The 25,548-nt window shown below is 45.4% G+C and overlaps 1 protein-coding gene across 1 annotated transcript in view; it reads right to left on the bottom strand.

Moving 5' to 3' along the window:
• adam19a (ADAM metallopeptidase domain 19a) overlaps positions 1 to 25,548 on the bottom strand; it is a 102,750-nt gene that overhangs the window by 50,198 nt on the left and 27,004 nt on the right. The window contains exons 3-4 of the mRNA XM_023965861.2: positions 22,105 to 22,181; positions 2,193 to 2,274 (exon numbers count right to left, since the gene is read on the bottom strand). Of these exons, the coding sequence (XP_023821629.1) occupies positions 2,193 to 2,274; positions 22,105 to 22,181 (159 nt within the window). The remainder of the gene's footprint in view (positions 1 to 2,192; positions 2,275 to 22,104; positions 22,182 to 25,548) is intronic.

The raw sequence follows: 25,548 nt of genomic DNA, 5'->3' as shown, positions 1-25,548 counted from the left end.
GACTATAGTCACACAGATCGGTTTAAGGTCAGACTATCGTCTCACGGACCGGTTTGAGGTCAGACTATAGTCACACAGACCGGTTTGAGGTCAGACTATAGTCTCACAGACCGGTTTAAGGTCAGACTATAGTCTCACAGACCGGTTTGAGGTCAGACTATAGTCACACAGACCGGTTTAAGGTCAGACTATCGTCTCACAGACCGGTTTAAGGTCAGACTATAGTCTCACAGACCGGTTTGAGGTCAGACTATAGTCTCACAGACCGGTTTAAGGTCAGACTATAGTCTCACAGACCGGTTTGAGGTCAGACTATAGTCTCACAGACCGGTTTAAGGTCAGACTATAGTCTCACAGACCGGTTTGAGGTCAGACTATAGTCACACAGACCGGTTTGAGGTCAGACTATAGTCTCACAGACCGGTTTGAGGTCAGACTATAGTCACACAGACCTGTTTAAGGTCAGACTATAGTCACACAGACCTGTTTAAGGTCAGACTATAGTCTCACAGACCGGTTTGAGGTCAGACTATCGTCTCACAGACCGGTTTAAGGTCAGACTATAGTCTCACAGACCGGTTTGAGGTCAGACTATAGTCTCACAGACCGGTTTAAGGTCAGACTATAGTCTCACAGACCGGTTTAAGGTCAGACTATAGTCTCACAGACCGGTTTGAGGTCAGACTATCGTCTCACAGACCGGTTTAAGGTCAGACTATAGTCTCACAGACCGGTTTGAGGTCAGACTATAGTCTCACAGACCGGTTTAAGGTCAGACTATAGTCTCACAGACCGGTTTAAGGTCAGACTATAGTCTCACAGACCGGTTTGAGGTCAGACTATAGTCACACAGACCGGTTTAAGGTCAGACTATAGTCTCACAGACCGGTTTGAGGTCAGACTATCGTCTCACAGACCGGTTTAAGGTCAGACTATAGTCTCACAGACCGGTTTGAGGTCAGACTATAGTCTCACAGACCGGTTTAAGGTCAGACTATAGTCTCACAGACCGGTTTAAGGTCAGACTATAGTCACACAGACCGGTTTAAGGTCAGACTATAGTCTCACAGACCGGTTTAAGGTCAGACTATAGTCTCACAGACCGGTTTGAGGTCAGAAGTCACAGACTGGCCTGTGTCAGGCTAAAGTGGGCTGCAGTTTTCTTTTATTCTAGCCTTCAGTTTCCCTTAGCTTCTGAGGGTAAAGTTTATCTTCATCCTCTGTAAAATATCTGCAGCTGCTTTAAACTTTCTTCGTACTTTGGGTTTCATAGGAACCATTCAAATGTGATCTAGGTTGTGCCTAAACTCATAACTGGGAAGCTAAAACATTGGACGCCAGCTTTTAGCCATGTCTGACTTTGAATTAGAGACGACTACAACAACAATAAAAAGGCCACTGAAGCTGGTATTTTCTAAAAGTAATAATAAACATGAATATGCCATTTCAACAACTTTATTAGCAGCATCCTCGTAACATTAGACAGCTGGTTATTATGGTCTGTGGGAACAACTGGCCTATAGTTAGAGGAATGTATTTAAATCAGATTTATTTTATTTTGAAGTCAAAGGGTTAGGCTGACCCTAACCTTCTGTTTCCTCATTGGCTGTTTTCTTTGAAAATGCATTTTCCAAATGTATTGTTTTTTTCTTAACTTCCTAGGGGTTCAGATATAAAGATTATGTCAGAGGCATCAGGGCAGCTTTGTTGAAAGGAGAATTAGCACCTCCAAGTTGGAAGCACACGATGGATCTCCTGGTTTGTCACCTCTGGGTGGACGGCTCCCTCCCCAGAGGGAGGAGTTTAAGAATCTTGAGGTCTTGTTCACGAATGAGGGAAGGTCGTAGCGTGAGATTGACAGGCAGATTGGAGCGGCGGCTGCTGTTCAGCGGCTGCTGTTCCGGTCTATTGTGGGGAAGAGAGAGCTGAGCCTGAAAGCAAAGCTTTGCATTTATTTATTTAAGTTCCATCTATTCCAATCCTTGTTGGGGGGGATGCCTCCCTGGGGAGGAGTTCTGGGCATGTCCCACTAGGCGGCGGCCCTGGGGAAGACCCAGAACTTGCTGGAGAGACCACATTTCTAAACTGCTATGAGATTCCCTCAGTGGAGCTGAAGGAAGTGATGTGGGAAAGTGGGGCTGCCCCCATGACCCCAGCTGAAGAAGATGGATGGACACAGATGAAACACTTACGGTGTGGTTATGATTGGTTAAAGTCACCGGTTTCCCATCTTCAGAGTAGAAGGTCTCCGTAAAGTCTGGAGCCAGAAGTTCACTAAACAAAGAAAGAAAAAGTTCAATGTAGTTTCATTTGATCAGAACAGGAATTCCACTGACAGCAGGTCATTTCACAGTTCAGAAAAAAAACGTTTACACATCATATTGTAGTATTTATGAATATTAAGGTGCATGCAACACTTCTTAACATCTTTTTTAAGCAGGAAACATTTCACACATCAGCTGTACATGAACATGGTTACATTTATCACACTGTGTTAACGAAAAGAGGGCTGCTGCTTAGCAACAACAAGCACAGAGACACAACCAAACTTTATTGTTCCAGTTTAGACCATCACAGTGACGTGCACAGTCAGCTGGTCTGAAATGGACCCTATTTGAGGAATATGAATCAATTGAGTCAGTGAAATAAAATAAATAATTATTATTTCCGTGTCGAGGGAAGCCTCAGTCTAAATGTGGGGAGAAAAGGGAATGAATAAAAGCAGCCATTGCCTCTGTGTTGGATCATACTATCAGATAAATGGGGCTTATGTGGATCCAAATACATACTGCTGGAGCTGGACATACCAGAATGTACACATTCATCAAAAACCTCCACATGAATATGACATAGAAGCAGAAGGACACGGCGAAGTGCCTCAGAGAAGCAGGATCCTGCACTTCTTTTTGTTGGGTAACCCATAGACATGAGGAGAATACGGCGTGGATGATTCATTATTGAACACAAGAAACAAGACAAGAAAAAAAAGGCTTTGTTCTTTAAATAAAAAGGTCAAATGAAACGGTTAAAATCAACCCAAGAAGCCAAAAGTGGCAGCGGAACTTTCTTTTTTTAAAGAAACCAGTCAAAGGAGAGACGACTGGCCGGTAATGGAGACTCTGTACCTTTTCTGTTTTGGCTGTCCAAAAACATTTCTACAACTGGAGGACCGAAAAAAGCAAAGACACAAACAAAGTGACACAAAAACAAAATACATGTTTCCTCTGTCGCCCCGATACAACTGACTACAAACTCCACCTTTCTAGCCCTGAGCCAGACGCTTTAATGGTAAGGTGACAAGAGTGGGAGGAACCAACACAGACGTCTCTTTCAAAGCCTTACAAGTTCAGGAAATACGATTTTATTTTATCTCAAAAACATTTGGATTTGAGTCACACATTTATTCACATCTTTGTCTTTCAGCTGCTCCATTTAGAAGTCAATTCTTCTGACTCCTCCCCACTCAGATCAACCACCCTAGGCGCCTCCTTCGCTACATCCATGAACCTCATCATCATCACTGTTCCTCCTCCAAACGTCTCCATCTGCTTCCCTTCACTGATCTCCAGAACATCTATGTTCTGATCCTCTGGTGGATTCATTCCTGATCCTCTGGTGGATTCATTCCTGATCCATCCTGGTCCCACATAGAACCTCATTGTCTTAAGCTCCGCCTCCTGTCTCTGCATCAGAGTCTGTGAACCAACAACATCTCCCCACAGTCTTCTTCACTTTTCCTTTCATTCTGGATGACTCTCTTTGGTCTGCTGCTGCTCGAGTCCTGACCAGAACCAGGAAGTATGATCACATTAGTCCTGTGCTCAGGTCTCTGCACTGGCTCCCTGTACCTCAAAGAATAGACTTCAAAGCAGCTCTGCTTGTGTACAAGTCTCTCCATGGCCGAGCACCAAAGTACATCTCTGACATGTTAGTGCCATATGAACCATCTCGTACTCTGAGGACCTCAGGCGCCGGCCTCCTGTTGATTCCCAGAGTCAGAACTAAACAAGGGGAATCAGCGTTTCAATATTCTGCAGCTAAAATCTGGAACAGCCTCCCTGAAGGCGTAAGACAGGCCTCTTCTGTGTTCATGTTCAAATCTAGACTTAAAACATTTCTGTTTAGCCGTGTATATGACTGAAAGGTCCTATCTGCACTTTTCTTTCCTTTCCTTCCTTTATTTTTAAATCAATTTTCAAATTTTTTTTATTTTTTTTTATTTTCTTTTAAAGTAAATTTATTTTGATTATTTCTATGATGTATTGTGATTTTAATGCATTTTTCTGTTTTTGTGAAGCACCTTGAATTACTTTGTGTACGAATTGTGCTATACAAATAAACTTGCCTTGCCTTGCCTTTGGTCACACATCAGACCTGAAACCTTCCTCCACCCGTTCCAACCTGCTTGCAGACGCCTCTCCACCTCTTTCCTACACTTTCTGTTGTTCAGGACTGTTGACCCAAAGTCCTCCACCTTCTGCTCCCTGTAACCCCACCTTCCTCTTCAGATCCTCTCATTCACACACAGATGCTCTGTTCTGCTTCAGCTTCATTCCTGATCAAACCTCCATCTCTCTAGACGTTCCTCCACCTGCTTCCTGCTCTCACTACAGATCACATCATCATCTGCAAACATCATGATCCACAGAGATTCCTGTCTAACCTCCTCTGTAGACACACATCTCTGCATTTAGGCACAGAAAGCTTTTTTAGTAAACTTAAAGCCAGAGAGGTTGCAAATTGAAAATGATATTTATTGCAGCCTATCATGCAATAAAAGAAGCAGCGTGTTGTTTTGTCTGTGGAGCTCTGCTGACATGCTGACAGGAGCAAATGACAGACACCGTTTCAGCTCATTACTGCATTTCATTTGTCTGATATCCAGACATTCTGGGTGTCAAGGCTGCTTTTCCTGTTTCACTTGCAGGCATAAAAAAAATAACCATTTACTACAATTTAAATTTAATATTTTCACTCTGAATCACTACTCAAATATGATATTTCTGATTAATATAATATATATTTAACTAACACAAATATTAGGTCAATCGAAAGCAGATTTGACAGTGTTGTCACGGTAACATGGCGACGTGCCGCTTAACCGGCTGTGTTGGCACCGACCTCAACTGCAGCGGCAAAGGAAAGCGGTATGTATGCTGGTTGTGGAGTCTTTTGGACTCCTGCAGCTCCGGTCCGACTCGGTAGACCTTGTTTTCCAAAGTCATGGAATCAACTCAATAACTCGTCTACTTTTCTGTTTATTGTGGCCGGTAGTTGTCTGATAGATGATGAACAAGATGGGTTGAAAACCTTTAAAGACATAAATCAGTATTTCAATTGAACAATGTGTCAAACACACCGTGCACGGTGGCGCAGTGGTTAGCGCTCTTGCCTCACAGCAAGAAGGCCCCCGGTTCAAGTCCCGGCTGGGGGACATGAACCAGAACATCAATGGGGGACCTTTCTGTGTGGAGTTAGCATGTTCTCCCCGTGCATGCGTGGGTTTTCTCCGGGATCTCTGGCTTCCTCCCACCGTCCAAAAACATGCTTCAAAGGTTCATTGGCAACTCTAACTTGTCCCTAGGTGTGAGTGTGATTGGAATGGGTGTGTGATTGCGGCCCTGAGACAGACCTGGACCTGTCCAGGGTTTCCCCTGCCTTCACCCACAAGTGGCCGGGATAGGCTCCAGCAGCCCCGTGACCCCAAAAGGGCAGAAGAAGATGAATGTCAAACACATATCAAAATGCTCTTAAATTGAACTTGTAACCAATAACCAGCAATAAACAAAAGATATTCTCTTAATTCATTGTTAGTCCATACCGGTTGTTCTTTGTTTTGTTTCTGGAGCTGGAGTGGAATCAGACCAAACCAACATGCAGGTGGGAACTTTTTCAGTGATGAGTTTGGTGTTTGTTTGTTGTTTACATGGGGATGTCTGACCCGGGTGGAGTCATTCCTAATTGCTGAGATGTTGAACATGACGCTGATCCTCACGATGTGTTCAGAGAGAAAGTTCACCTCATCCGCTTGTTTTTGTCCAGATTACGTTGTTTTACAGAAGCCAGCGCAGTGATACCGAATATTCATGCTATGTGACCGGGACTTCTTTTTTAGGTGTACATTATCACTTTTTTAATCCAGACCCAGCAGCCAATCAGAACCGAGTATTCACCCGAGTCTATTGAATGTGTAGCTTTGCTGATAATTGCCATAAGAACACATTCAGGATGTTTAGTGATGCCTTCAGCTCAGAGACGTACAGAGACGTACAGTCTTCAACATGTGCAGAAAAATGTGATTATCAAATCAACAAACCTCCTGCAGCCAAGCTGCCTTTGATAAACAAGATGTTGCCCTCTCATAGAACAACAAAAAGCTTTTTTAAATTGGCTTTAGAATATTTTCTGTCCTTTCTTAATAATCTCGGTTCTTTCCTTCTAAACTCCAACCTTTGTGGATGTTCAGGCCACATGCTGAGCGTTTCCCTGCCACGATTCTCATTAAGAGTGCGCATGGATGTGGAAGCACTGCTAAGTAGTCTGGTTAAGACATAATCTCACCAACACCCTCAGATATGCCGTTTTCCTGGGAGCGTCAGCTGCAGAACCACGCGGTGAGGCCGGGGTCAAACCTCTGTGATGAAAATGAGTATTATGGGGCAGAAAGCGGCCGATCTTTGGTGAGCTGACATCATTTACACTAATGAGGCAGCCAGGAGGACAGACGTGTCCTTTGGTCTGCCTCAGTACTGATGGTAAATGGGCTGCATTTGTACCATTTTTCTATTTATGCTGACAATTTGTTACCCAGCAGCCCACATATCCAATTACCCGCCTTCCTGGATCTCTGCAGGTGAGCTAGTGTTCGTACCACCAGGATGCCATGGCCAGGAATCGAACCACAATTCTTCCTTTTGGGAAAAGACATAAAGCTTAATGAGTTACCAGTGTCCCTGTAGCATCAACACCTGATGAAACTGAATCTGATTACCAGCTGTGAGACTGGAAATGTCCCTCTGGACATCTAGCAACACACACATCAGACCAACTGGCATGCATGTGACGTACAGCGAGCTGTGCAGCAGTGGACTCTGGCCCATTTAGCAAAGAAGATGATTCCAGCTTCACGTAGGAGTTTTTTCTTTGTCCAACAGTTTTCACTGTGGAACTGGTGTTACACATTTATAAAACCCCTTCTGTATTAGAGGCTAAACTTAGCTTTTTATCTATCATATCTTTATTATCGTAGCGAGATAGGCTCCAGTATCCCCATGACGATGGACAGGAATAGGAGGGCATGGAGGTGAGGGATGGATGGATGTACATGTAGAGCGGATTTCGGTGCACAAACACAAACTCCTTTTAAACGCGTGCAGTGATGTAGAAAAGTAGTGTTTGAAGTATCTGGAGGATCCCTCCCTAAACTGAGAGGCAACCTGAGGGACATCCAACTTCTGAACGATCTGACACCAGCGCCAAAGAGTCCGCCACAGGTGCCCCCGCGGCCAGAGAGCGTAAGAGATCACAGGAGCAGAGAACACTCCCCCACTACCAACCCCAGAGACTAACCAGGGCCCCGAGAAGGTCTCTATCGGGTAGACTAACCCAGTACAGGGGAGGAAGGACAGTTTTAAGCCCAAAGCTAAAAGGGAACAAAAAGACGCGTTTGGAAGGTTTCTTTGTGGAGAAAAGAGTCGGTGAGGAAACTGAAGGAGAGCTTTCACCTTCAAAGAAACATGAAGCTGCTGTTTCCAGACTAAATCAGAGTCTTCCTCCACGTTTGGATTCATGGAGACAGTTGTTTCCACGGACCAAGTCGCTCTGCATGATATGCGGCGACTGATTCTCCAATGTTTCACATAATCTCACATCAATAAAGATGCAGACACGATGGATTCAGGTTTAAATTACATTTAGAAAAGACCAGTTTTAGGACGGTTGGGCCGTTTTATCTTGCTTTATTTGTCCGTCACACCTTAAAAGTCGGACGCAGCATAAGTTAGAGACCTCATGATCTCACTGCAGCTGGAAGCAGAATGTTCAGGACGTGACTATAAGTTTATGAGCAGAGGTTTTATCCAATGGACATACCTGAAAGACAGAAACTGCTATATGGGAAAAGATCCAGGCTTCGGTCCGTTGGTCACTGCCTACAGTCCTGACAGTCTGCTCAGACTCAGCACCGGTGTTGGGTCCTTCATCCAGTTTACTGTCCAGCCAATCAGGTAATGGTTCAGGAAAAATCAGAGTGTGCATGAACATGGAGTGAAGATGCAGAGACCTGCTTTCTTCTGTTTCTGTTACGACCAGACACTTCCTACCAAGATGAACCGTTTTCTACCCATCACTGATTTGAAAGAACTCAAATTTTTTCATTCATTTCAGAAAACAAAGAAAAGCCTTAGAGTTTTTTTATTTAATTTAATCTTTTCACTTGTGTCTTGTTTGTCTGTTGTTGACAGCTCTGAAGAGGAACAACAACAACAGAGGTTCAGATAAACTCAACTTCAGCCCCGAAAATCTGTGTAGACCAGCAAGCTGAGGACGTATGGGTGTTACTGGAAACGTTCTAGAAAGGAGAAACATCCTGAATCTGACTGTAATGATGATTCTGTGTTTAAAAATCCACACATTACAGTCTTTATGAAACTGTTCTATCCATAACCAGGATGACCAAGTTATGGCAGCGTTTCAGATTCTCATCACCTCTGCTACGTTCAAGTCTGTTGGTTTTTTAGAAAAACTCGTGAATTTGCTGAAAGGCCGCTGAGTATAGTGGAGTGGTGGACCACTCTGGCGGGGGAACCATCCCCTCGCCTTAAAGGTCAACCACACAACAGACATAACAGTAAGGTGGAGGCGGTGGGAGGCGGTGGCCGACGGCAGACGCCGGCGAGGTCAGACTGGAAACGAACAGAGAGGCCTTCCCCCCAAAAACGGGGCAGAATAAAACCTATTAGAGTAAATGTTTACACATATTGATTCCAGTTATGGAAAATATCTAAATGTTCTTAAATTCTACAACATTCTATGCATTAAACACTAAAATCTGTAGAGTTTTCATTGATAGTTCTGATCAGCTCCCACTGAACAACAGATGGGTTGACCTCTGTGGAGCTAAGGTCAAAGGTCTGTAGGAGGAAGTGGTTGTAAAACTTCCTGCTGCAGATGTGGAGGAAGTGATGTCAGAACTGAAGTTCTCTGCTTCTGCTTTCTGTAGATCTGCTGTTTCCTGCCATCGCTGCTTTGGCGCTGAGCTGCAGAGGCGTCAACTGAATTCTCCAGAATCGTAGCGCTCTTGAGTTCCTTTGTTTTGGGGGGGTGGCTGCGGTAAATAGGTGTGAACGCTCATTTCTGTGAATGGCAGCGGCTGATTGGTCCCTGCAGAAGGAAGGATGTGGTTCACGGCCCGCTCTGACACCACGGCTCAGCAGCTCTGAAGCTGTTTTCAGCCTATCTAACTATCACTGCATACTCTGTCGCTCCTGTCACTGAGCGAGTCCTTCACTCATTCAGTTTTTCTATTAGCGTCACTCATATGCTGTGAATGTGGAAAACCTTCAGTCTTTACTCTGAAATATGCTGCTGCCCACTGGAAATATTTGGGAATTAAAAAAAGCAAAACCAAACTTTTGATGTCGCCAGTGTGATAAGTCATGATGTTGCTCCTTCTAAAAAGCACAGCAGTCACGCCTACAGGTGTACATATCCAGGTAAATGTGGAAACAACCATCAGGCTCAGTGCTGCATAGACGGACATCCTCACATCAGCAAATGGAACGGCGCTCATGATGTGAATCACCATCATTCAGGATCAGAGGCCTTTTCTCTTAACCCTACTTTTTTTTCTATTGTATTTTTTATTGTAGAAGAACATGATAGATAATATATTGCATTGATGGACTACAATGTTCTTGCTTTCTCAGTTTTGAATGAAAATAGAACAAACTTGAGGGAGCAGGGACTTTTCTAAACATAAATGGTCTGACGTGAAAATATAAAGTCTGATCTTATAGACTTTAGATATTCTGTCCATTTAGACCATGTAGTGTAAAAAACATCCAGACGGATTTGTAATGAGTGAGAAATTCTTTCCATCCTATACATTCTTTGTTCATCATCAAGCCGGTCGTCTGTTGTTCAGGTTTAAACCAGTTTCTGGTTATTGTGTTCTTACTAGCCGCCAGTAGAACGCAGAGCAGTTTCTTACTTTTGTTGTCGGCCATTTGGTTCCATTTGACCCAAAAATAGACTTTCAAAGGACAAAGGAAGATAATAGAAAATACATTTAGCAGATGTGCACGGATGTCAGACACAGTGATTGGCTCCATTATTACCACACCTCCAACATTTACTACCTGTAGGTACTTTTTCTGAGGGGGGGTAGTAAAAGAAACCTCATTATCTCTTCCAACAGAATTCACACCACGTTTGATCCCTTTGCTGCTGACATACGCCTTCCCAATCCTCTTCTGTAATAGTGAACCCTCCATCTCGCTCCCATTTTAACTTTACATAATACGTGTTCTCCCCCGATGTCAAAAACCGCCTAGTCCCCATAAAATGTTAACTTATTCTCAAAACCCTCCACGGCCGCCGAGTGGCGTGCAAAAATGTGACTGCCGCCTCCCGATCTCAAACTCCGTCACGCGACCACCTGCCTCTGAAAAACCTGCATTCAGGTCAGAGCGCAGCAGCGTTTGGCGTTTGTCTAAGACGTGGTCACATCTGCCTTTTACTCCAGTGTGTTTAGGCAGAGATGTGGTCTTCCACATCCTGGAAGCTCATGTGGATAAACACAATGTCAAATTCAATTCAAATAAAAAAGATGCTTAGTGATTTAGTGAAAATATATATGAGCGGCAGCTCATCAAACCTTCTGACCAAACCCCTCTGAAACCATCGAGCTCTGCGGAAGAGGCAGTGATGACACTGACATGTTGGGTTCTTCATTTTCCTGACACTGAAGTGATGCTTGTCTGACGAGCAGCAGACACAGCAGCAAACCTCAGGAGAGGTTCAAACCAAAATAATGGACTTCACACTTCGTGTGTGTGTGTGTGTGTGTGTGTGTGTGTGTTGATGATGATCATCTCCATTTGATGTAAAAGACCCAACAACCTCAGCGTGCTCTCAATACGCCCTAAACATATGACTATGCCGTTTGCAGCATCATGTAAATCCATTTCAGCCAATCAATGATGACGACAAGAAGAAAGAAATGCAGAAATGTAAAAACCAAATGATTTAATAGACCAGACTGCAGATATAAAAGCAGCTCTGCCCTTCCAGGCCAATGGAGGAGCCTTGAAGGGACAATTTCTCTTTCATTTTATGTTGTCCTTCATTCAAGGCTTTTTGGTTTTCTTCTTTGTCCTTTTTTGAAAGGATGCCGTCCTTGTCGGAGCTGCAGAGCTTTCATAAAGCTTCCTGTCATCATGACAGCTGACAGAATTCTCCGCTTTGCTTTGCAGATACAGATCTCTACAGATAGAGAGTCTCTACCGGATGTCTTCCCTCTTCTATTGGTGGGAACACACTACCCTCTAAAAATGGGTGGTATCAATCTTTTCTAACAGAATTTCTTATTTATAAGCCTTTTTTTCTGTAAAACTGCAGCGGTAGTTAAAGGATTTTGCCGGAACAGGGCCTCAAAACACTCAGGTGCAGCCATGATGGAGACTGCTGCACCAACCACCTCTGAACAATGCATGAGTGCAGCAAGGGCGGTTCAGAGGCGGCAGTGGCCCTGATGACTCACAGAGCCACTGCTGAGCACAAAAACACAGAAAGCAAAGCATGACAGAATCCTTTCTTTATTCCTCACCTCATGGGAGCTGGCCATAAAAAGCTGGAGGTTTTTGCTCAGAGCCAGAATGAGCGAGGAGGGCGACCGTAAGCCTGACCTCACCAGCCCTAACCGCTAACGGCGGCCATGCGGCGTGCAACACGTAACGCCAGGAGGTTTGCTTGTTAACGACAGACGCTGGATCACAGAACAGCAAAGAGCACGCCAACAACCGTCTGAACGAATGATCTGCAATTCAAATGACATTTCACGGGTCTTTTGAAATAGCCGATTAGTCCTAATGATCTGACAATCACTATAGCAACCTAAAGGAAGAGAGGCTTCCAGAGGGGTAGAGGGGGTCATTACAGATACAGTCTGATTGAGCCTTCGGTCCAGAAGGACCTCCACTTGTCAGCTCTGTTATCTCTTCAACAAAGATTGGCTGGCAGAACAACCAGTTGGTGAGTCTTGCAGTGATTGACGGCCCAAATCTGAATGATGCCGACTGGAGCAAACGCTACGGAGCGGCTGTGTGATGTAAAACATTGATGCCAAAGACGGGGTCAGGCTGACGGCCGTGGCAGGAACAGAAACGTTTTTCTACTCTTCAACAAAGTTATAAACCTTTGTGGTATCCTATGGGGTCCAGATGACCCCCCCTTCCATTGAGGTGTTCTCCCTACCATGACAAAGGTGGATAAAGGTGGAAAGATTTCATGTAATCCATGGACACCAGTGAAGATCACAAATCATTGAAGAAAAAAGGTTCAGAGCACTGTCTAGTGGGTCTAGATGACCCAACTCCCAAAATGCCTTGTCGGGAGTGGGGTTATCTGGACCCCACAAGACAGCACAAGGGTAAATATGTGATTGCAGACTAAAATCCAAATCCAATCCATTTCTAATTTAACAGAGCCTATGATCACCGTTTCATTCAAATCATAAAACTTTATTAGAAAGAAAAGACAAATCCATGCAGACAAACTGTAACCAATGAAGAGCAGCTAAAAACACACAAACTGAACAAAGTAGCTGCAGCTGTTTTTTAACCCCTTTCACGCCGCACAGTACGGCCCACAAATGCTCGTTTATTATTACAGAGTTCCAGCTCTGAAAGAGGAGATCCTCCCTTCTGGATGAAAGGGAAAAACAGACAAGTTCATATTATCATACGTCCCTCCCCATCCTGTAGGGAACATCTGGAAAAACAGGAGAAACATCTGGAGTCCGAGGAAGGTTGAGTACAGAGCAAATGTCATCATGTCCTTCAGCAGAAAGCTCTACTTCTGCCTCGTCTGTCGTCTTCCAGTAGGGTTGGGATTTCCTCATTCATGCTTAGCAAACTCTGAGGCTCTAGAGCCTCAGGCTGCTCTTTCACGGCTGTCTTTCTCTTATATATATATATATATATATATATATATATATATATATATATATATATATATATATATATATATATATATATATATATATATATATATATAGTCCACACTATTTAGATGTTGATCTACAACAACTTTTTAACAATAACCCAAATTGTTTCTTATCGTAGTAAACAGTAACTTTTATATTAGAATAATTTAGTCTCTAACTCCAGTCCTCTATGGATTAGTTACTACGTTAAGTATAAGTAAATACTCTCTTTAAAATGAACACTAATTAGGACAATAATGTTCGGAATAGCTGAAAACAGGATTTACTTGTTTGCTTGTGACTATTTTTATTGCATAACACAGGCTTCACTCTATTAACAATATCGTTATTTTATTTAATACTTCTAATCTGTAACTTATGTTCGGTTTACAACATATATTCATTATATTTTTCCGGTGCTTCCTCGGTTGGGACCCCTCCCTCTGCTCAGCCACTGCGGCTCTAGAGGGGAACCTGCATCACTGCTTAGCTGTGGTGGAGCGGTCCTCACCTGTGATGCTGCATTTGGCTGGTTATGCTGCTGTTCACAGAGAGGGAGGTTAGAATTATTAGTGTTTCCAACATCATGTTTCCGTGCTCAGCCTGTTTCTCATCGTCTTTCCCCATCAGTTAGGGGGTGGGAGGTGTGAAAGGAGTGGGGGGGGGGGGGGGGCTGTGTGTAGGGACGGGGAGGGGGCCTTTTTTTTATTTTTGTGCTTATTTTCATATTATTTTATTTTGTTTTAATGTAAAGCACTTTGTGTTCTACTTTTATATGAAAAGTGCTTTCTAGATAAAGTTTGATTGATTGATTCAGAAAAGCATGAGGTATCCTTGACTTCCGTGTTCTGGTTCAGGTTTTTATTCCTATTCAAACGTCTTCTTTTGCACACAGTAAACTGCATATTGATATTTCTGTTAGTTAAACAGAAAGGAGAAGGGAAACAGGAGGCGACCTGCCAGCCAGACGGCTGATGCTTGTGTGTGTGTTGTTGTGGTACACAACATGTGTGTTTTCTGTCATTACAGGCGACTGGAACAGAGAGTTGTGTGTTTTCTGGTCAGAATGAGAACATTTGGGTTTAAGCTGCTTCCAGAGGAAAAGCCATCATGAGGAATCCATCCAGGCGTGGCGATGATGAAGGGTTGGATGTCCTGTCAGATGAGGAATCCATAGATTTCATGTTGGGGGCAGCTGCAGTAATTAGCCCCCCCGGTGCTTCAGCTCTGGATCTTTTCTCAGAACAGAGAGCTTAAGGAAACATAAAGATGAGGACGCCTCTGAGCTCCTCCTCCTGCCGTGACATCATAAAGGGGCGGGTCTCCGTTCTGATCAGTCAGAGCAGTGGATGCCTGTTCCTCACAACATCTTATAAAATGCTCGTATTCAACTTTGACTCCACCGGCTGTAGAAGGATAGCAGCAGGAGAGATTTCTTTAGAAATTAAGTCAGTGAGACGACTCCGTCTCTGAGGCCCCGCCTCTCTCTCCTTGTGGGTAACGCCCATTTCATGACATCATCCTTGAGTCGGCCTGGGCAGCGTTTCTGCGTTTCTCCCACCAAAACAAACATCCGAACTTTTGCAAAGATGGATGTTCATATAAAATGAAAGCGTTTGGCCAATCACCGCTAGCTCCCCGGAGAAAGTGGGCGTGTGGGACACGGCGTTATGGGAGGAGCCAAGAGACAAAGGATGAAGTGGAATGGCTTTAAACATGTATAAAGTTAAATATGTAAGTCAATATACTTTTTGTTTTTTTCAGTGATGTGGTTTATGGTCTGCTATGACAGTGTGGACTGTTCCATCCATTGATGAAATGTTCTTTTGGTTTTGGACACAGAACAGTTTTCATCCAACTCTGCCTTCTTAAAATATTATATTCCACCTTTTTGTTAACAGGAAGAATCCTACATGTGTTACAAAAACCTGCATCCCCAAGGAGAGGAAAAGATCCTAACAAGCAGATTTAGGTCATATAAATCATATTGATTTTTCTGTGTTTGTAATATGATTAATATTTTATTAACAGGCTGCAAATCATTCACACTAAGCTGCCTGCGGCACACAGTCCCCCAGAGAAAACAGTCACAGAGTACAACCTTGTGTTGCAGCATCACTGCCTGGTCCTTTATCTTTGTCTTTCAGGGAGGAGGGAATAAAAAGCAGGAGCCAAACGCTTCATGCAGCCACGCTTTGCTGTTTGCTCCACCTGTCATGCTCTGCTTTGGTCTGGCAGCACTACGTTCCCGTCAGCGCTGAAAGAAAACCGCTCCTGCAGCAACAATGACTGCAGGTTCATCTGCCCCAGGGGCCGCAGAGGGGTCATAGAGGGGCCACAGAGGGGCCAGAGAGGGGCCATAGATGAGCCAGAGAGGGGCCGCAGAGGGGCCACAGAGGGGTCATAGGGGCCACAGAGGGGCCATAGGGGCCAGAGAGGAGCCACAGAGGGACCAGAGAGGGGCCACAGAGGGGTCATAGAGGGACCAGAGAGGGGCCAGAGAGGGACCAGAGAGGGGCCACAGAGGGACCACAGAGGGGCCGCAGAGGGACCACAGAGGGGCCGCAGAGGGGCCACAGAGGGGCCATAGGGGCCAGAGAGGGACCAGAGAGGGGCCACAGAGGGGCCACAGAGGGGCCACAGAGGGGCAGCAGAGGGGCCACAGAGGGGCCAGAGAGGGGCCAGAGAGGGGCCACAGAGGGGCCACAGAGGGGCCGCAGAGGGGCCACAGAGGGGCCGCAGAGGGGCCGCAGAGGGGCCGCAGAGGGGCCGCAGAGGGGCTGCAGAGGGACCAGAGAGGGGCCGCAGAGGGGCCGCAGAGGGGCCACAGAGGGCTCATAGGGGCCACAGAGGGACCAGAGAGGGACCAGAGAGGGACCACAGAGGGGCCGCAGAGGGGCCGCAGAGGGGCCACAGAGGGGCCGCAGAGGGGCCACAGAGGGGCCACAGAGGGGTCATAGAGGGACCACAGAGGGACCACAGAGGGGCCACAGAGGGGTCATAGAGGGACCAGAGAGGGGCCACAGAGGGGTCATAGAGGGACCACAGAGGGACCACAGAGGGGTCATAGAGGGAGCAGAGAGGGGCCACAGAGGGGTCACAGAGGGACCAGAGAGGGGCCAGAGAGGGACCAGAGAGGGGCCGCAGAGGGGCCACAGAGGGGCCGCAGAAGGCTCATAGGGGCCACAGAGGGACCAGAGAGGGACCAGAGAGGGACCACAGAGGGGCCGCAGAGGGGCCACAGAGGGGCCGCAGAGGGGCCACAGAGGGGCCGCAGAGGGGCCACAGAGGGGCCACAGAGGGGTCATAGAGGGACCACAGAGGGACCACAGAGGGACCACAGAGGGGCCACAGAGGGGTCATAGAGGGACCAGAGAGGGGCCACAGAGGGGTCATAGAGGGACCAGAGAGGGACCAGAGAGGGACCACAGAGGGGCCACAGAGGGGTCATAGAGGGACCAGAGAGGGGCCACAGAGGGGCCGCAAAGGGGCCACAGAGGGGCCGCAGAGGGGCCTTCACAGCCTCTGCTAGTCGTTTCACAGGCAAACTGTTGCAGCTGAATTTCTTAACACTGTCACACACGTGATATTGATTACAGGTCCCGTTAGAAACTGGAGTTCGCCTTTCCATAGGAAATGTTTAAGCAAGTTGTTAGCATGCTGAGAAATAAAAATAAGCCTGACTTCCTGTCTTGATGAAAGTCTAACCGTTTCTAACCGTAATACCTGTAACACTTTGTTCTTTTGTTATGCCTCATAGAAAATGTTTGGGTTTAAACGGCTTTTTGACCTAAAAGGATAGAAATGATTTCCTGTTAATAATCTCATCAAAGCCTCAGGTCAGGCGTTAGGAGATTCTGTCCAGGGCCAAAAAGAAAGAGCAGAGCGTCAAATGTGGTCCGCCGTGGCCATCAGTCACTCTTCAGATAAGGCTTTAAGGTCAAATGAGAGCTGGTAACCAAACAGGATTTCACTCACGGTCTGTCTAAGACATCCAGCTTTAGAAGGTCACGGCTTGACGGATGAGGGCTTCAGAGATACCGGAAAATGCTGAAAGGAGCCATAATCTGCACAAAAGCAGGGAAGAGGCTGTGCTCATCCAGACACTGATGCACAGCCGCCTCAGCAGGACTTCCACCAGGAGGCAGCGGACTCTGCAGGCCGCTAAGGCCCAGACCGACGTCTACTGAAGGAGAACACCCGCTCTCTGCCCTGGTCCATTATCCTACCCACAATTCTGTCGCACGCTCAGCTTAACCTGTGCGAAAGCTGAGAAGTCTTCCTCCGTAGGCGGAGAAGCAGCCTCTTCCCAGCAGCTGTCTGTCTCCTCACATGGATGCGTCTCAGCGTTTCATTGGTGTCCCATCTTTCCCAGTCCCTCTTTGTCCTGCATCCTAAAACTTTGATCTTAGTTTGAGAAACAAAATGAAGCCAGAAGACAAACTGCTTTCTGTACTACTGGATTGTAAACTCCATGAGAGTTTATGGTCTGGAAGTCAGACTAAGGATGGCCTCATGGTTAGAATCATCAGACGGCATTTCTGATCCATCGTGTTCTTCCAGAGCTTCAGGTGAAAATCAGCATCTATAATAGTTACTTCATTTAAACTCTAAGTTTGGAATTCAAACTAAATGTGCTGTTTGCAGTGATGTCAGCGGTTGGATCAGTGTGTTTATGTGCACGTGTCTGCATGAGCGTGTCTGCAGATGACATCCGTCCACATCTAATCAAACATCTGGAAAGTTTCAGGTTTCATCAAGCAGCAACAGTGAAACCGTCGTCTGTGAGTTCAGACTTTTACTGAGCATTTGTCCATTTTTAACCCGCTACAGCAGTGCTTCTCAAAGCGTCTTCACCCCTCCCCCGGGGGGGGTGAAGACGTCACCCGGTGGGACAAGGCTGGGAAGTGTGGGGGGGGGGGGACTAATGTTTGGACGTCAGGTGGAACATAAACAGACGGCGCTGTGGGACAGAGTTTCTGCTGGTCTGACGTCACGTACATGAACCTGATCCCAACCGTGACGTTTGAAGACGTCATGATTGTCGTTAACGGTGGTTTTAAGGTCTGGAGAAAAGCATGCATGATGGATGGATGTTCTCACAGTTTGAGAACAAACAAAGTGAATGTTCCTTTATTTCATTTATTTATGCTTTAACAAAGGATCTTTCACTTTCTTCACGTCTTCCCTGCAGGATTCTTCCTCAAATGTTTCTCAGACAACAATCAGTACGACTGGCTGACAGATCCATGAATGCAGCAGCAGCTGCTGAGGAGGATCAGTCCATTGAAATCCCGTCAGGATGAGATGTTTTTGGACTGTGGGAGGAAGCCGGAGCTAAAACCCACGAGGAGAACACGCTAACTCCACAGAGAACATCCCAGCCCGGATTCGAACCCGGGGGATCTTGCATGAGGCGGACGCGTTAACCACTGTGCCGACATGCAGCACTTTTATTGGGAAAATCTGCCAAAGAAATCTAAAACGGTCATAAACAAAGTCAGCCGACATGCAATCTGCTTCCTCTATGGCTTCAAGGCTCCTAAAAAATGTTTCTGTGCTCAAGTGCAGAAAAGCTGGTCTACAGCAAAGAGAGTCATCCAGATGAAGGCAAAGGTGAAGAAGACTGTGGTGAGATCATGTTGGTTCAGAGACAGGAGGCGGAGCTGCAGGAAGCAGAGATGAAGATGCTGAGGGTCTCTGCGGGACCAGGATGGATCAGGAAGGAATCCACCAGAGGAACAGATCATGGATGTTCTGGAGATCAGTGAAGGGAAGCAGATGGAGACGAGTGATGATGATGATGATGCTGAGAGGATGCTGAGCTAGCAGGAAGGAGGAGGAAGACCAAGAGGAGGTCCATGGATGAAGGAGACCTGAGGGAGGCTGGTGTGAACTGGGTTTGACTGATTTCCTGTGGAGCCTCAAAAAGGAGCAGCCAAAAGACAAGGACAGTTTTAGGAAAAATAACTATTTGTTATTAAATCTAGCATGAAAAAACAACAATTCATTTGACAAACTCCACTATTTCCACCCTCAGTGCCTGTTTTCACAGACTGATAGATCTGTAGATGTTCTGTTCTCTGGATTCTTGGCTCATCAACGTCTCATTTGTGAAACAGTGGGAGTTGAAAGGAGGTGACGTCTGCTGTCACAGTCCTCTATAGTCTCTCTGCTAACATGTAGATCATGGGGGGTCACATCCTTAAACTTTCTTTAAGAAAATAGACTTTTATTCTCTAATTGATCTGGAGAACAATATGCCTTTGTTGCTATGGAAACGGCACGTTCTTCAGAGGAAACATGAATGGAACCTGGGAGTTTCTTCTTCAGAGACCAGTTTCTGCTTCCATGAGAAACTTTCTGACAGGAAACCGGTTTTATTTTCTGAGCCGTGCCAAAAGCTGCTAGCCTGGAACGGGTCTGGGGACTCCTGGCCCCCATCCAGTCCAGTGGAGGAGTCCATTTAAAAAGTTTCCTGCTACATTTCTTCCCTTTTTTTCCCTCTGACTTACATTTCTGGGCCTGAATCCCAGTGATTGACTGAGATTCCACTGCAGGATTCAAACACAGACGTTTTAACCTTCATTCCTGACCGCGTTTACTAAATTTCCCTTCAGGGATTAATAAAGTTGTTCTTGAATCTTGTCTCCTCTCTCCTCCATTCCAAACTGCCGTTCAGCTGCTATTTCTGCCGTCATCGTCGCTTTGGGGAGAATTTGTCGCTTCATTCCTTTGTTTCGGTTTGTTTCTGAGCAACCGAGTCCAACAGAAGACTGACTCAACCAGCGGGGCTAATGTGCCACTGAGCAAGGCAGGAAAGCTGCTCCAGCGCCGCAGTCAGACGTCTGAGCAGCACCGCTTAAGTTTGAACCTGACAGCTCAGGCAGAACATAGTGAGGAGATGCTTTAGGAAATGGTTCTGATGCAGGATGTGGTTTCACAGCATGTTCTGTTTCTATGCTTCGCTGCAAAAATTGAACCTTAAAAAAGTAAAAAAGACACTTGCTTCAAGAATAATAGTCTTGTTTTCTGTCTTGCAAGCAAAAAAGAACGTTTTTCCATCTTACTTTGAGAAAAGATGTCTTAGAAGTTTTGTCTTAAAATAAGAATTCTTGTTTAGTCCATTTTTCTTTCTGATTTTATTGCTTATTTTCAAAAAGATCTGCCAATAGGGAAAGAATTGTTGTTTTTGCGGTGAACAGTATCACCAGTGATTTGGTGATGATGAACTTAAGTGTGTTGTGAGCAGAGAGGACGTGTACCTTGGTGACCGATCAATCTGAAGACTTTAAACTATAATCCGTCACATTTAGCTGCCCGACCCTTCCTTTTGGTTTCTAAAGGGTTGTTCTGTCTTCATTCGGTATTGAACCGTGTTTCCAGCCTCATGTTGTGCTTTGTTTTCTGGCTGTGGTTATGGGGCGGCGCCCAAAGGGTCCGTCTGCTCATATGCTACGCTCATCCAGGTAAACGTTTTCCACCGTCAGGTGGTAAAAAACACCTGTTACTGTCATGTGAGACATTTACAGCTCAGCATAGCAGGAAGTAGAAAACCTGAAAAGGTTAAGTTTCCTCTGATGAGTAACAAAAAACACTTTGTGTCAAATGAACTTGATCATGTTAGAAACTGAACTGAAACAGAATTGAATCCTGTTTTTTCTTTATATAACATAGAAATCAATGCACTGATCCTGAATAACTTTATAATTAATAACACACAGATCTGTGCGTCTGCTTCATGATTCCCTCAGGAAGTCATCAGTGGGAGACGTTCCTGCTGGATCCTCCATGGATGCATCACAGTCAGTCTGTTTGAACTGAGACACATCCAAAAGTCTGGCTGCATGTGACTTCCTGAAGCTTCTGTCCAATCAGAAGCTCTGAATCCTGTGACGCTGCCTAGGCCTGCTAGAAGGCCCTGCTGACACCAACTCACAATCTGATTGGTTGAAGGAAATGAATGGCAGACACTGATTTTGCATTAGGAAGCCTTAACAACGGATAATGAGGCCTATTTAGCTCTGACTGCCTTTAATGAGTATGCATGGAGAAAATATGAACACATGATGCAGATACTTTTTAGGCCTTCAGAGAAGCTCCTGAAGGCCCTGACGGCCCACCACTGGTTCACGTGTTCTCTGCGTGGTTCATTCCTACTTCTTCCGTGGTTTTAACGTGTTTCATTCCTGAAGTATTTCACGTAAAGACCACAACATTTCTCACTTTTTCCATGTGTGTTCACCAGTTTCCGTCTGTGTAACATTTGTACGCAGTGGCTGTGGGGCAACCCTATTAAATAATAATGCAGTAAAGGAAAAGCTCTTGAGTTCACTGTCCAATCAAAAGTCATCTCTGAATGTTCAAACTCAGCACGTTCTCAGGTCTTCTAATGTAGGAAAGTGTCTGTGTGAACATTTACATGAACAGAATGAAACGGCGTTAACAAGCTTCTTCTTCGCCGTGCACCACAGCCTTCTCCTGTGTTCTCACGCAGAGATGCCACCTCTGCTGCTGTTTCTCACGCTCTCTCTGAGGAACTGGGCTTCGTTTGGGGCCCTCCCCTTTGCCCCGTCTCACCACAATGCAGCAGGTAAAAGGGGGTTTTTTTAGAGAAAAGGATGCCCTCATCCAGTCGCTTTAGGGCGTGTCTGCCCTTTCAGAGTAAGCTAGCTGCATCTGCCTGACCTCCTTCAATCAAACCATTTTTATACATTCTATACTTAGCAGGATAAAAAGCAACAACAATAAAGCATCACAAGAAAAAGTAATACTAGAGAATGATTGGCATCTCCTATTTTCTCTCTATTGTGTTCTTTGCAGCGACTTCCACGGATAAGAGGTGAAAGAAGGAGGGAATAATCAAAAATCTAGAATGTTCTGGCAGGAACGGTACTTACTGGTTGTGTTGCACTTGCAGCACCATTTGGAAGTCAGTGGATGAGAGCAGAACTTCTCCTGTGGCTGGATAATCCGCCTGCAAGAGTGAAGATCAGCCTTTTAGTGGGTGAGGTCAGCAGACGAACAGCTTATGGAACAGAGGAAGAGCTTCCCAGCTGCACCGGGAGGCTGACATTACGTTACTTTGCATGTCTAAACAAATTCACTTCACAAAAATGACAAACTCCCAGAGTCAAAATCCTCAGTCAGTTGCGTCTCGTTGTCCCTGGATAACCGGCTGCAGTCATTTGATCCTAACGAGCCTCAGCCTCCTGAGGAACCCCAGACTATTCTACTTTGGCAAATCTCTTCAGCTCCTCCAGAGTCGATGGCCGTCAGCCATGGGCTTCAGTTCACCCACAATGGGATCCTCCGTGGGATTCAAGTCACTGACGTTCACTTTGAAGGTCGCTCTTCACCAAATGTTTTGGCCCCAGACCCAACAAGTAAAGCCTACACATGGATTTTATCGTAGGGCGACTCACATGCAGAAACAGTTATAGATTCAAAATGAGATTAACCAGATAAAAACGTAGCTCACTAATTTGTCAACAATGATTTAGTCACAATGTACCATCATTTTCTCCTCCTACAGTTGTTATAGATTTGACTCATGTCAGTGATATTCAAACACCTGAACGTTATTCATGAAGACAGACAGGATCTGGTTACGCCATAAGGAGAAGATAAACAATCAGCTGGATTCCTCTCCTGGTTCTTTATGTTTCCCTTTAGAGGGCGCTACAGCACATCATCTTCCTCCACCTGACCTTCCTCCTCTCTTACTCCAACCTCCCTCATGTCCTCCTCCTCTACATACATCAGCCCCCTCTTTGGCCCTCCTCTTCTTTCCTGGTAGCTCCAACCTCCATCACCTCCATCATCTTCATCACCTCCATTATCTTCATCATCTTCATCACCTCCATCACCTCCATCCTCTTCATCACCTCCATCATCTTCATCACCTCCATCCCCTCTATCACCTCCATCATCTTCATCACCTCCATTATCTTCATCATCTTCATCACCTCCATCCTCTTCATCACCTCCATCCTCTTCATCACCTCCATCATCTTCATCACCTCCATCCCCTCTATCACCTCCATCATCTTCATCACCTCCATTATCTTCATCATCTTCATCACCTCCATCCTCTTCATCATCTCCATCCTCTTCATCACCTCCATCCTCTTCATCACCTCCATCACCTTCATGGCTCCTCCTCTCCAAACGTCTCCACCTGCTTCCCCGCTGTGATCATCCAGACGAGTGCTGGTCGTTGTTCATGCCCCCCCCAGTGGACAGTTCCTGTTTGGCATTTCCACGACTAATTGTGTCAGATAAGCTTCTGACACAACCCTCTGCATGTAGCTGGACTTGGAGAACTGGACTGCGCCCCCTTGTGGTTGCATTACTCAGATTAATGCTTCTTTATTACTTTAGATATTTTTTTTATTTGACAGACATGCATTAAGGGGAAAAGAACTTCAAATCAGAGTAGAAGTATTTTATATCAGGTGACGTATGTCCTAATCAATTCGCTTTTCCCTTTGAACAACAAAGGACGATCATTTTACACCATGTCCAAGACACCATAAAGAAATAACAAAACACAGCAATCCCAAACCCGATGAGGTCAAAAAGTGGATAACAAAGGTTACCTGCCACATCAAATGTGTTTAAATCAAATATTCTGAAAACCGTTTCAATAAAAAGTCCTTATGTTTATGTAACAAACACATTTGACGGACATTTATCTCCATTACAATCTATTCAGTCTGCTGCTCTATCAGCAGTGAAGGGCTTCCACCATCAGTCATGCATTTCATGAATGCACCTGCAGCCACATTGCAGCAGCAATGACGGAGCTGCCTGAGGGAGCATTCTGCTTTCATTCTGCTTTCACACTCATCCAAACTCTGCTTCCTCTGGCTGCTTTTCTGTCATGAGCACAAACACAGGCAGGGTTTTTGTTACAACACTTTAAACTAAGCAGGCTTTCTGCTAAACAACCTATGCTGAAGGAAACATTCAGGACTGTTAAAACTGGATCATTCAAAGACTAAAAGAACAGGATCACTTTTTGTGGTTGATGAGCAAAGTTTGTGTTTTTTAGAGTCAACAGATGTGAGATGTGGCTTTAAAACACAAACGGTTGAAGTCTGAGTTTCTTTTAGTGAAGAAACAGAATTTTATTCTGATCCAACAAAGAAACTTTGTTGAATATCTTTCAGATATAAAGAAATGTGTTGATAAGAAAATAAGGAAGATTAAACAAAGATGAAAGACGACATCTTCTTACTCATAATCATTAGTGGACACACACACACACACACACACACCCACACACGCACACACACACACACACACAGTTTTTTTCTTCACGTTTGCTATAATCTGGTGTTTATCAGATCATATTAACATTTCTGTAAAAATGTAATCTAAATATCTCAAAAGCAGCTCTGTTCCATTGAAAAACTGGAACTGTGTTGTAGTTCAGCTCTGAACATGTTTTTTTTATTCCAGTGTGTTTTTGAGGCCTTAATGCTGTGATTCATTAAAACTAAAAGGCTAAAAGTTTCAGGTTGAAGCAGGCTAAACAGAAATTGTGAAACGACAGATGAAGGGTAAGCTTTGAGTAAAAGGGGATTCTGCTCCTCTGAATGCAGAGGATCAACAGACCACTGGTAACAAAACTCTGTCTATTTGGGCTGGCTTCCTTCTAACTCGCACACCAGTGAGGACCAATGGGAGGTCAGGGATCTCCTCAAGGACACTTAAAGGTGCAGACGGCATAGGGTATGAAGTGTTGGCCAATCACCAGACTGCTAGAAACTTCCTCAGTCTACAGAGATATAGCCTCCATCTTCTCCTCCTTCATGTCTAAATGAGTGGCTGCAGGACTTTAAAAAGAGATTGAGACGGGCGTCAAAGCCCTTTGGGAGTTCCATCTAGCATGAGCTAATGACCGGTGGCGGGGTAAAGGGGTCAGCTGAGCCCTTATCTGCAACCGCCAGGCTAGACTCACTCATGCTGACATCGTGGCTTGGAGAAGGGAGGCCTGTGGCTCTGGAATGCTTTTGTAGCTGGAATAAAAGTCCATCATTTCCACCGTCTGTATGTCTCAACGGGCCACGACTAGCAGTTCCACCCTGCCACCAGCACCCATGCACATACGCTGTTTGCACCCACTAAACCCCGCGGGGGGACACTGGGAGGATGGGAATGCATTTAATGCTTCAGTTCAGACACCAACATGCATCCCTGCTGGGATTTCCACAGCAGCAGGTCTGGCTTTCCACAGCTCCTCCTGGTTTGTTGGAGCTGGATTCCTGATCCTGGAGGATCTCTGACAGCCCACCTTTTTGGAGTTTTCCTTAGAGCCCTCATGCTTTGAGGTGTGC

This window comes from Oryzias latipes, chromosome 18 (assembly GCF_053564925.1).
Source record: "Oryzias latipes strain Hd-rR chromosome 18, Olatipes_Hd-rR_3.1".
Classification (NCBI taxonomy): Eukaryota; Metazoa; Chordata; class Actinopteri; order Beloniformes; family Adrianichthyidae; genus Oryzias; species Oryzias latipes.
The sequence above is the reverse complement of the archived record's forward strand: the minus strand, read 5'-3'. Positions and strand labels throughout refer to the sequence as shown.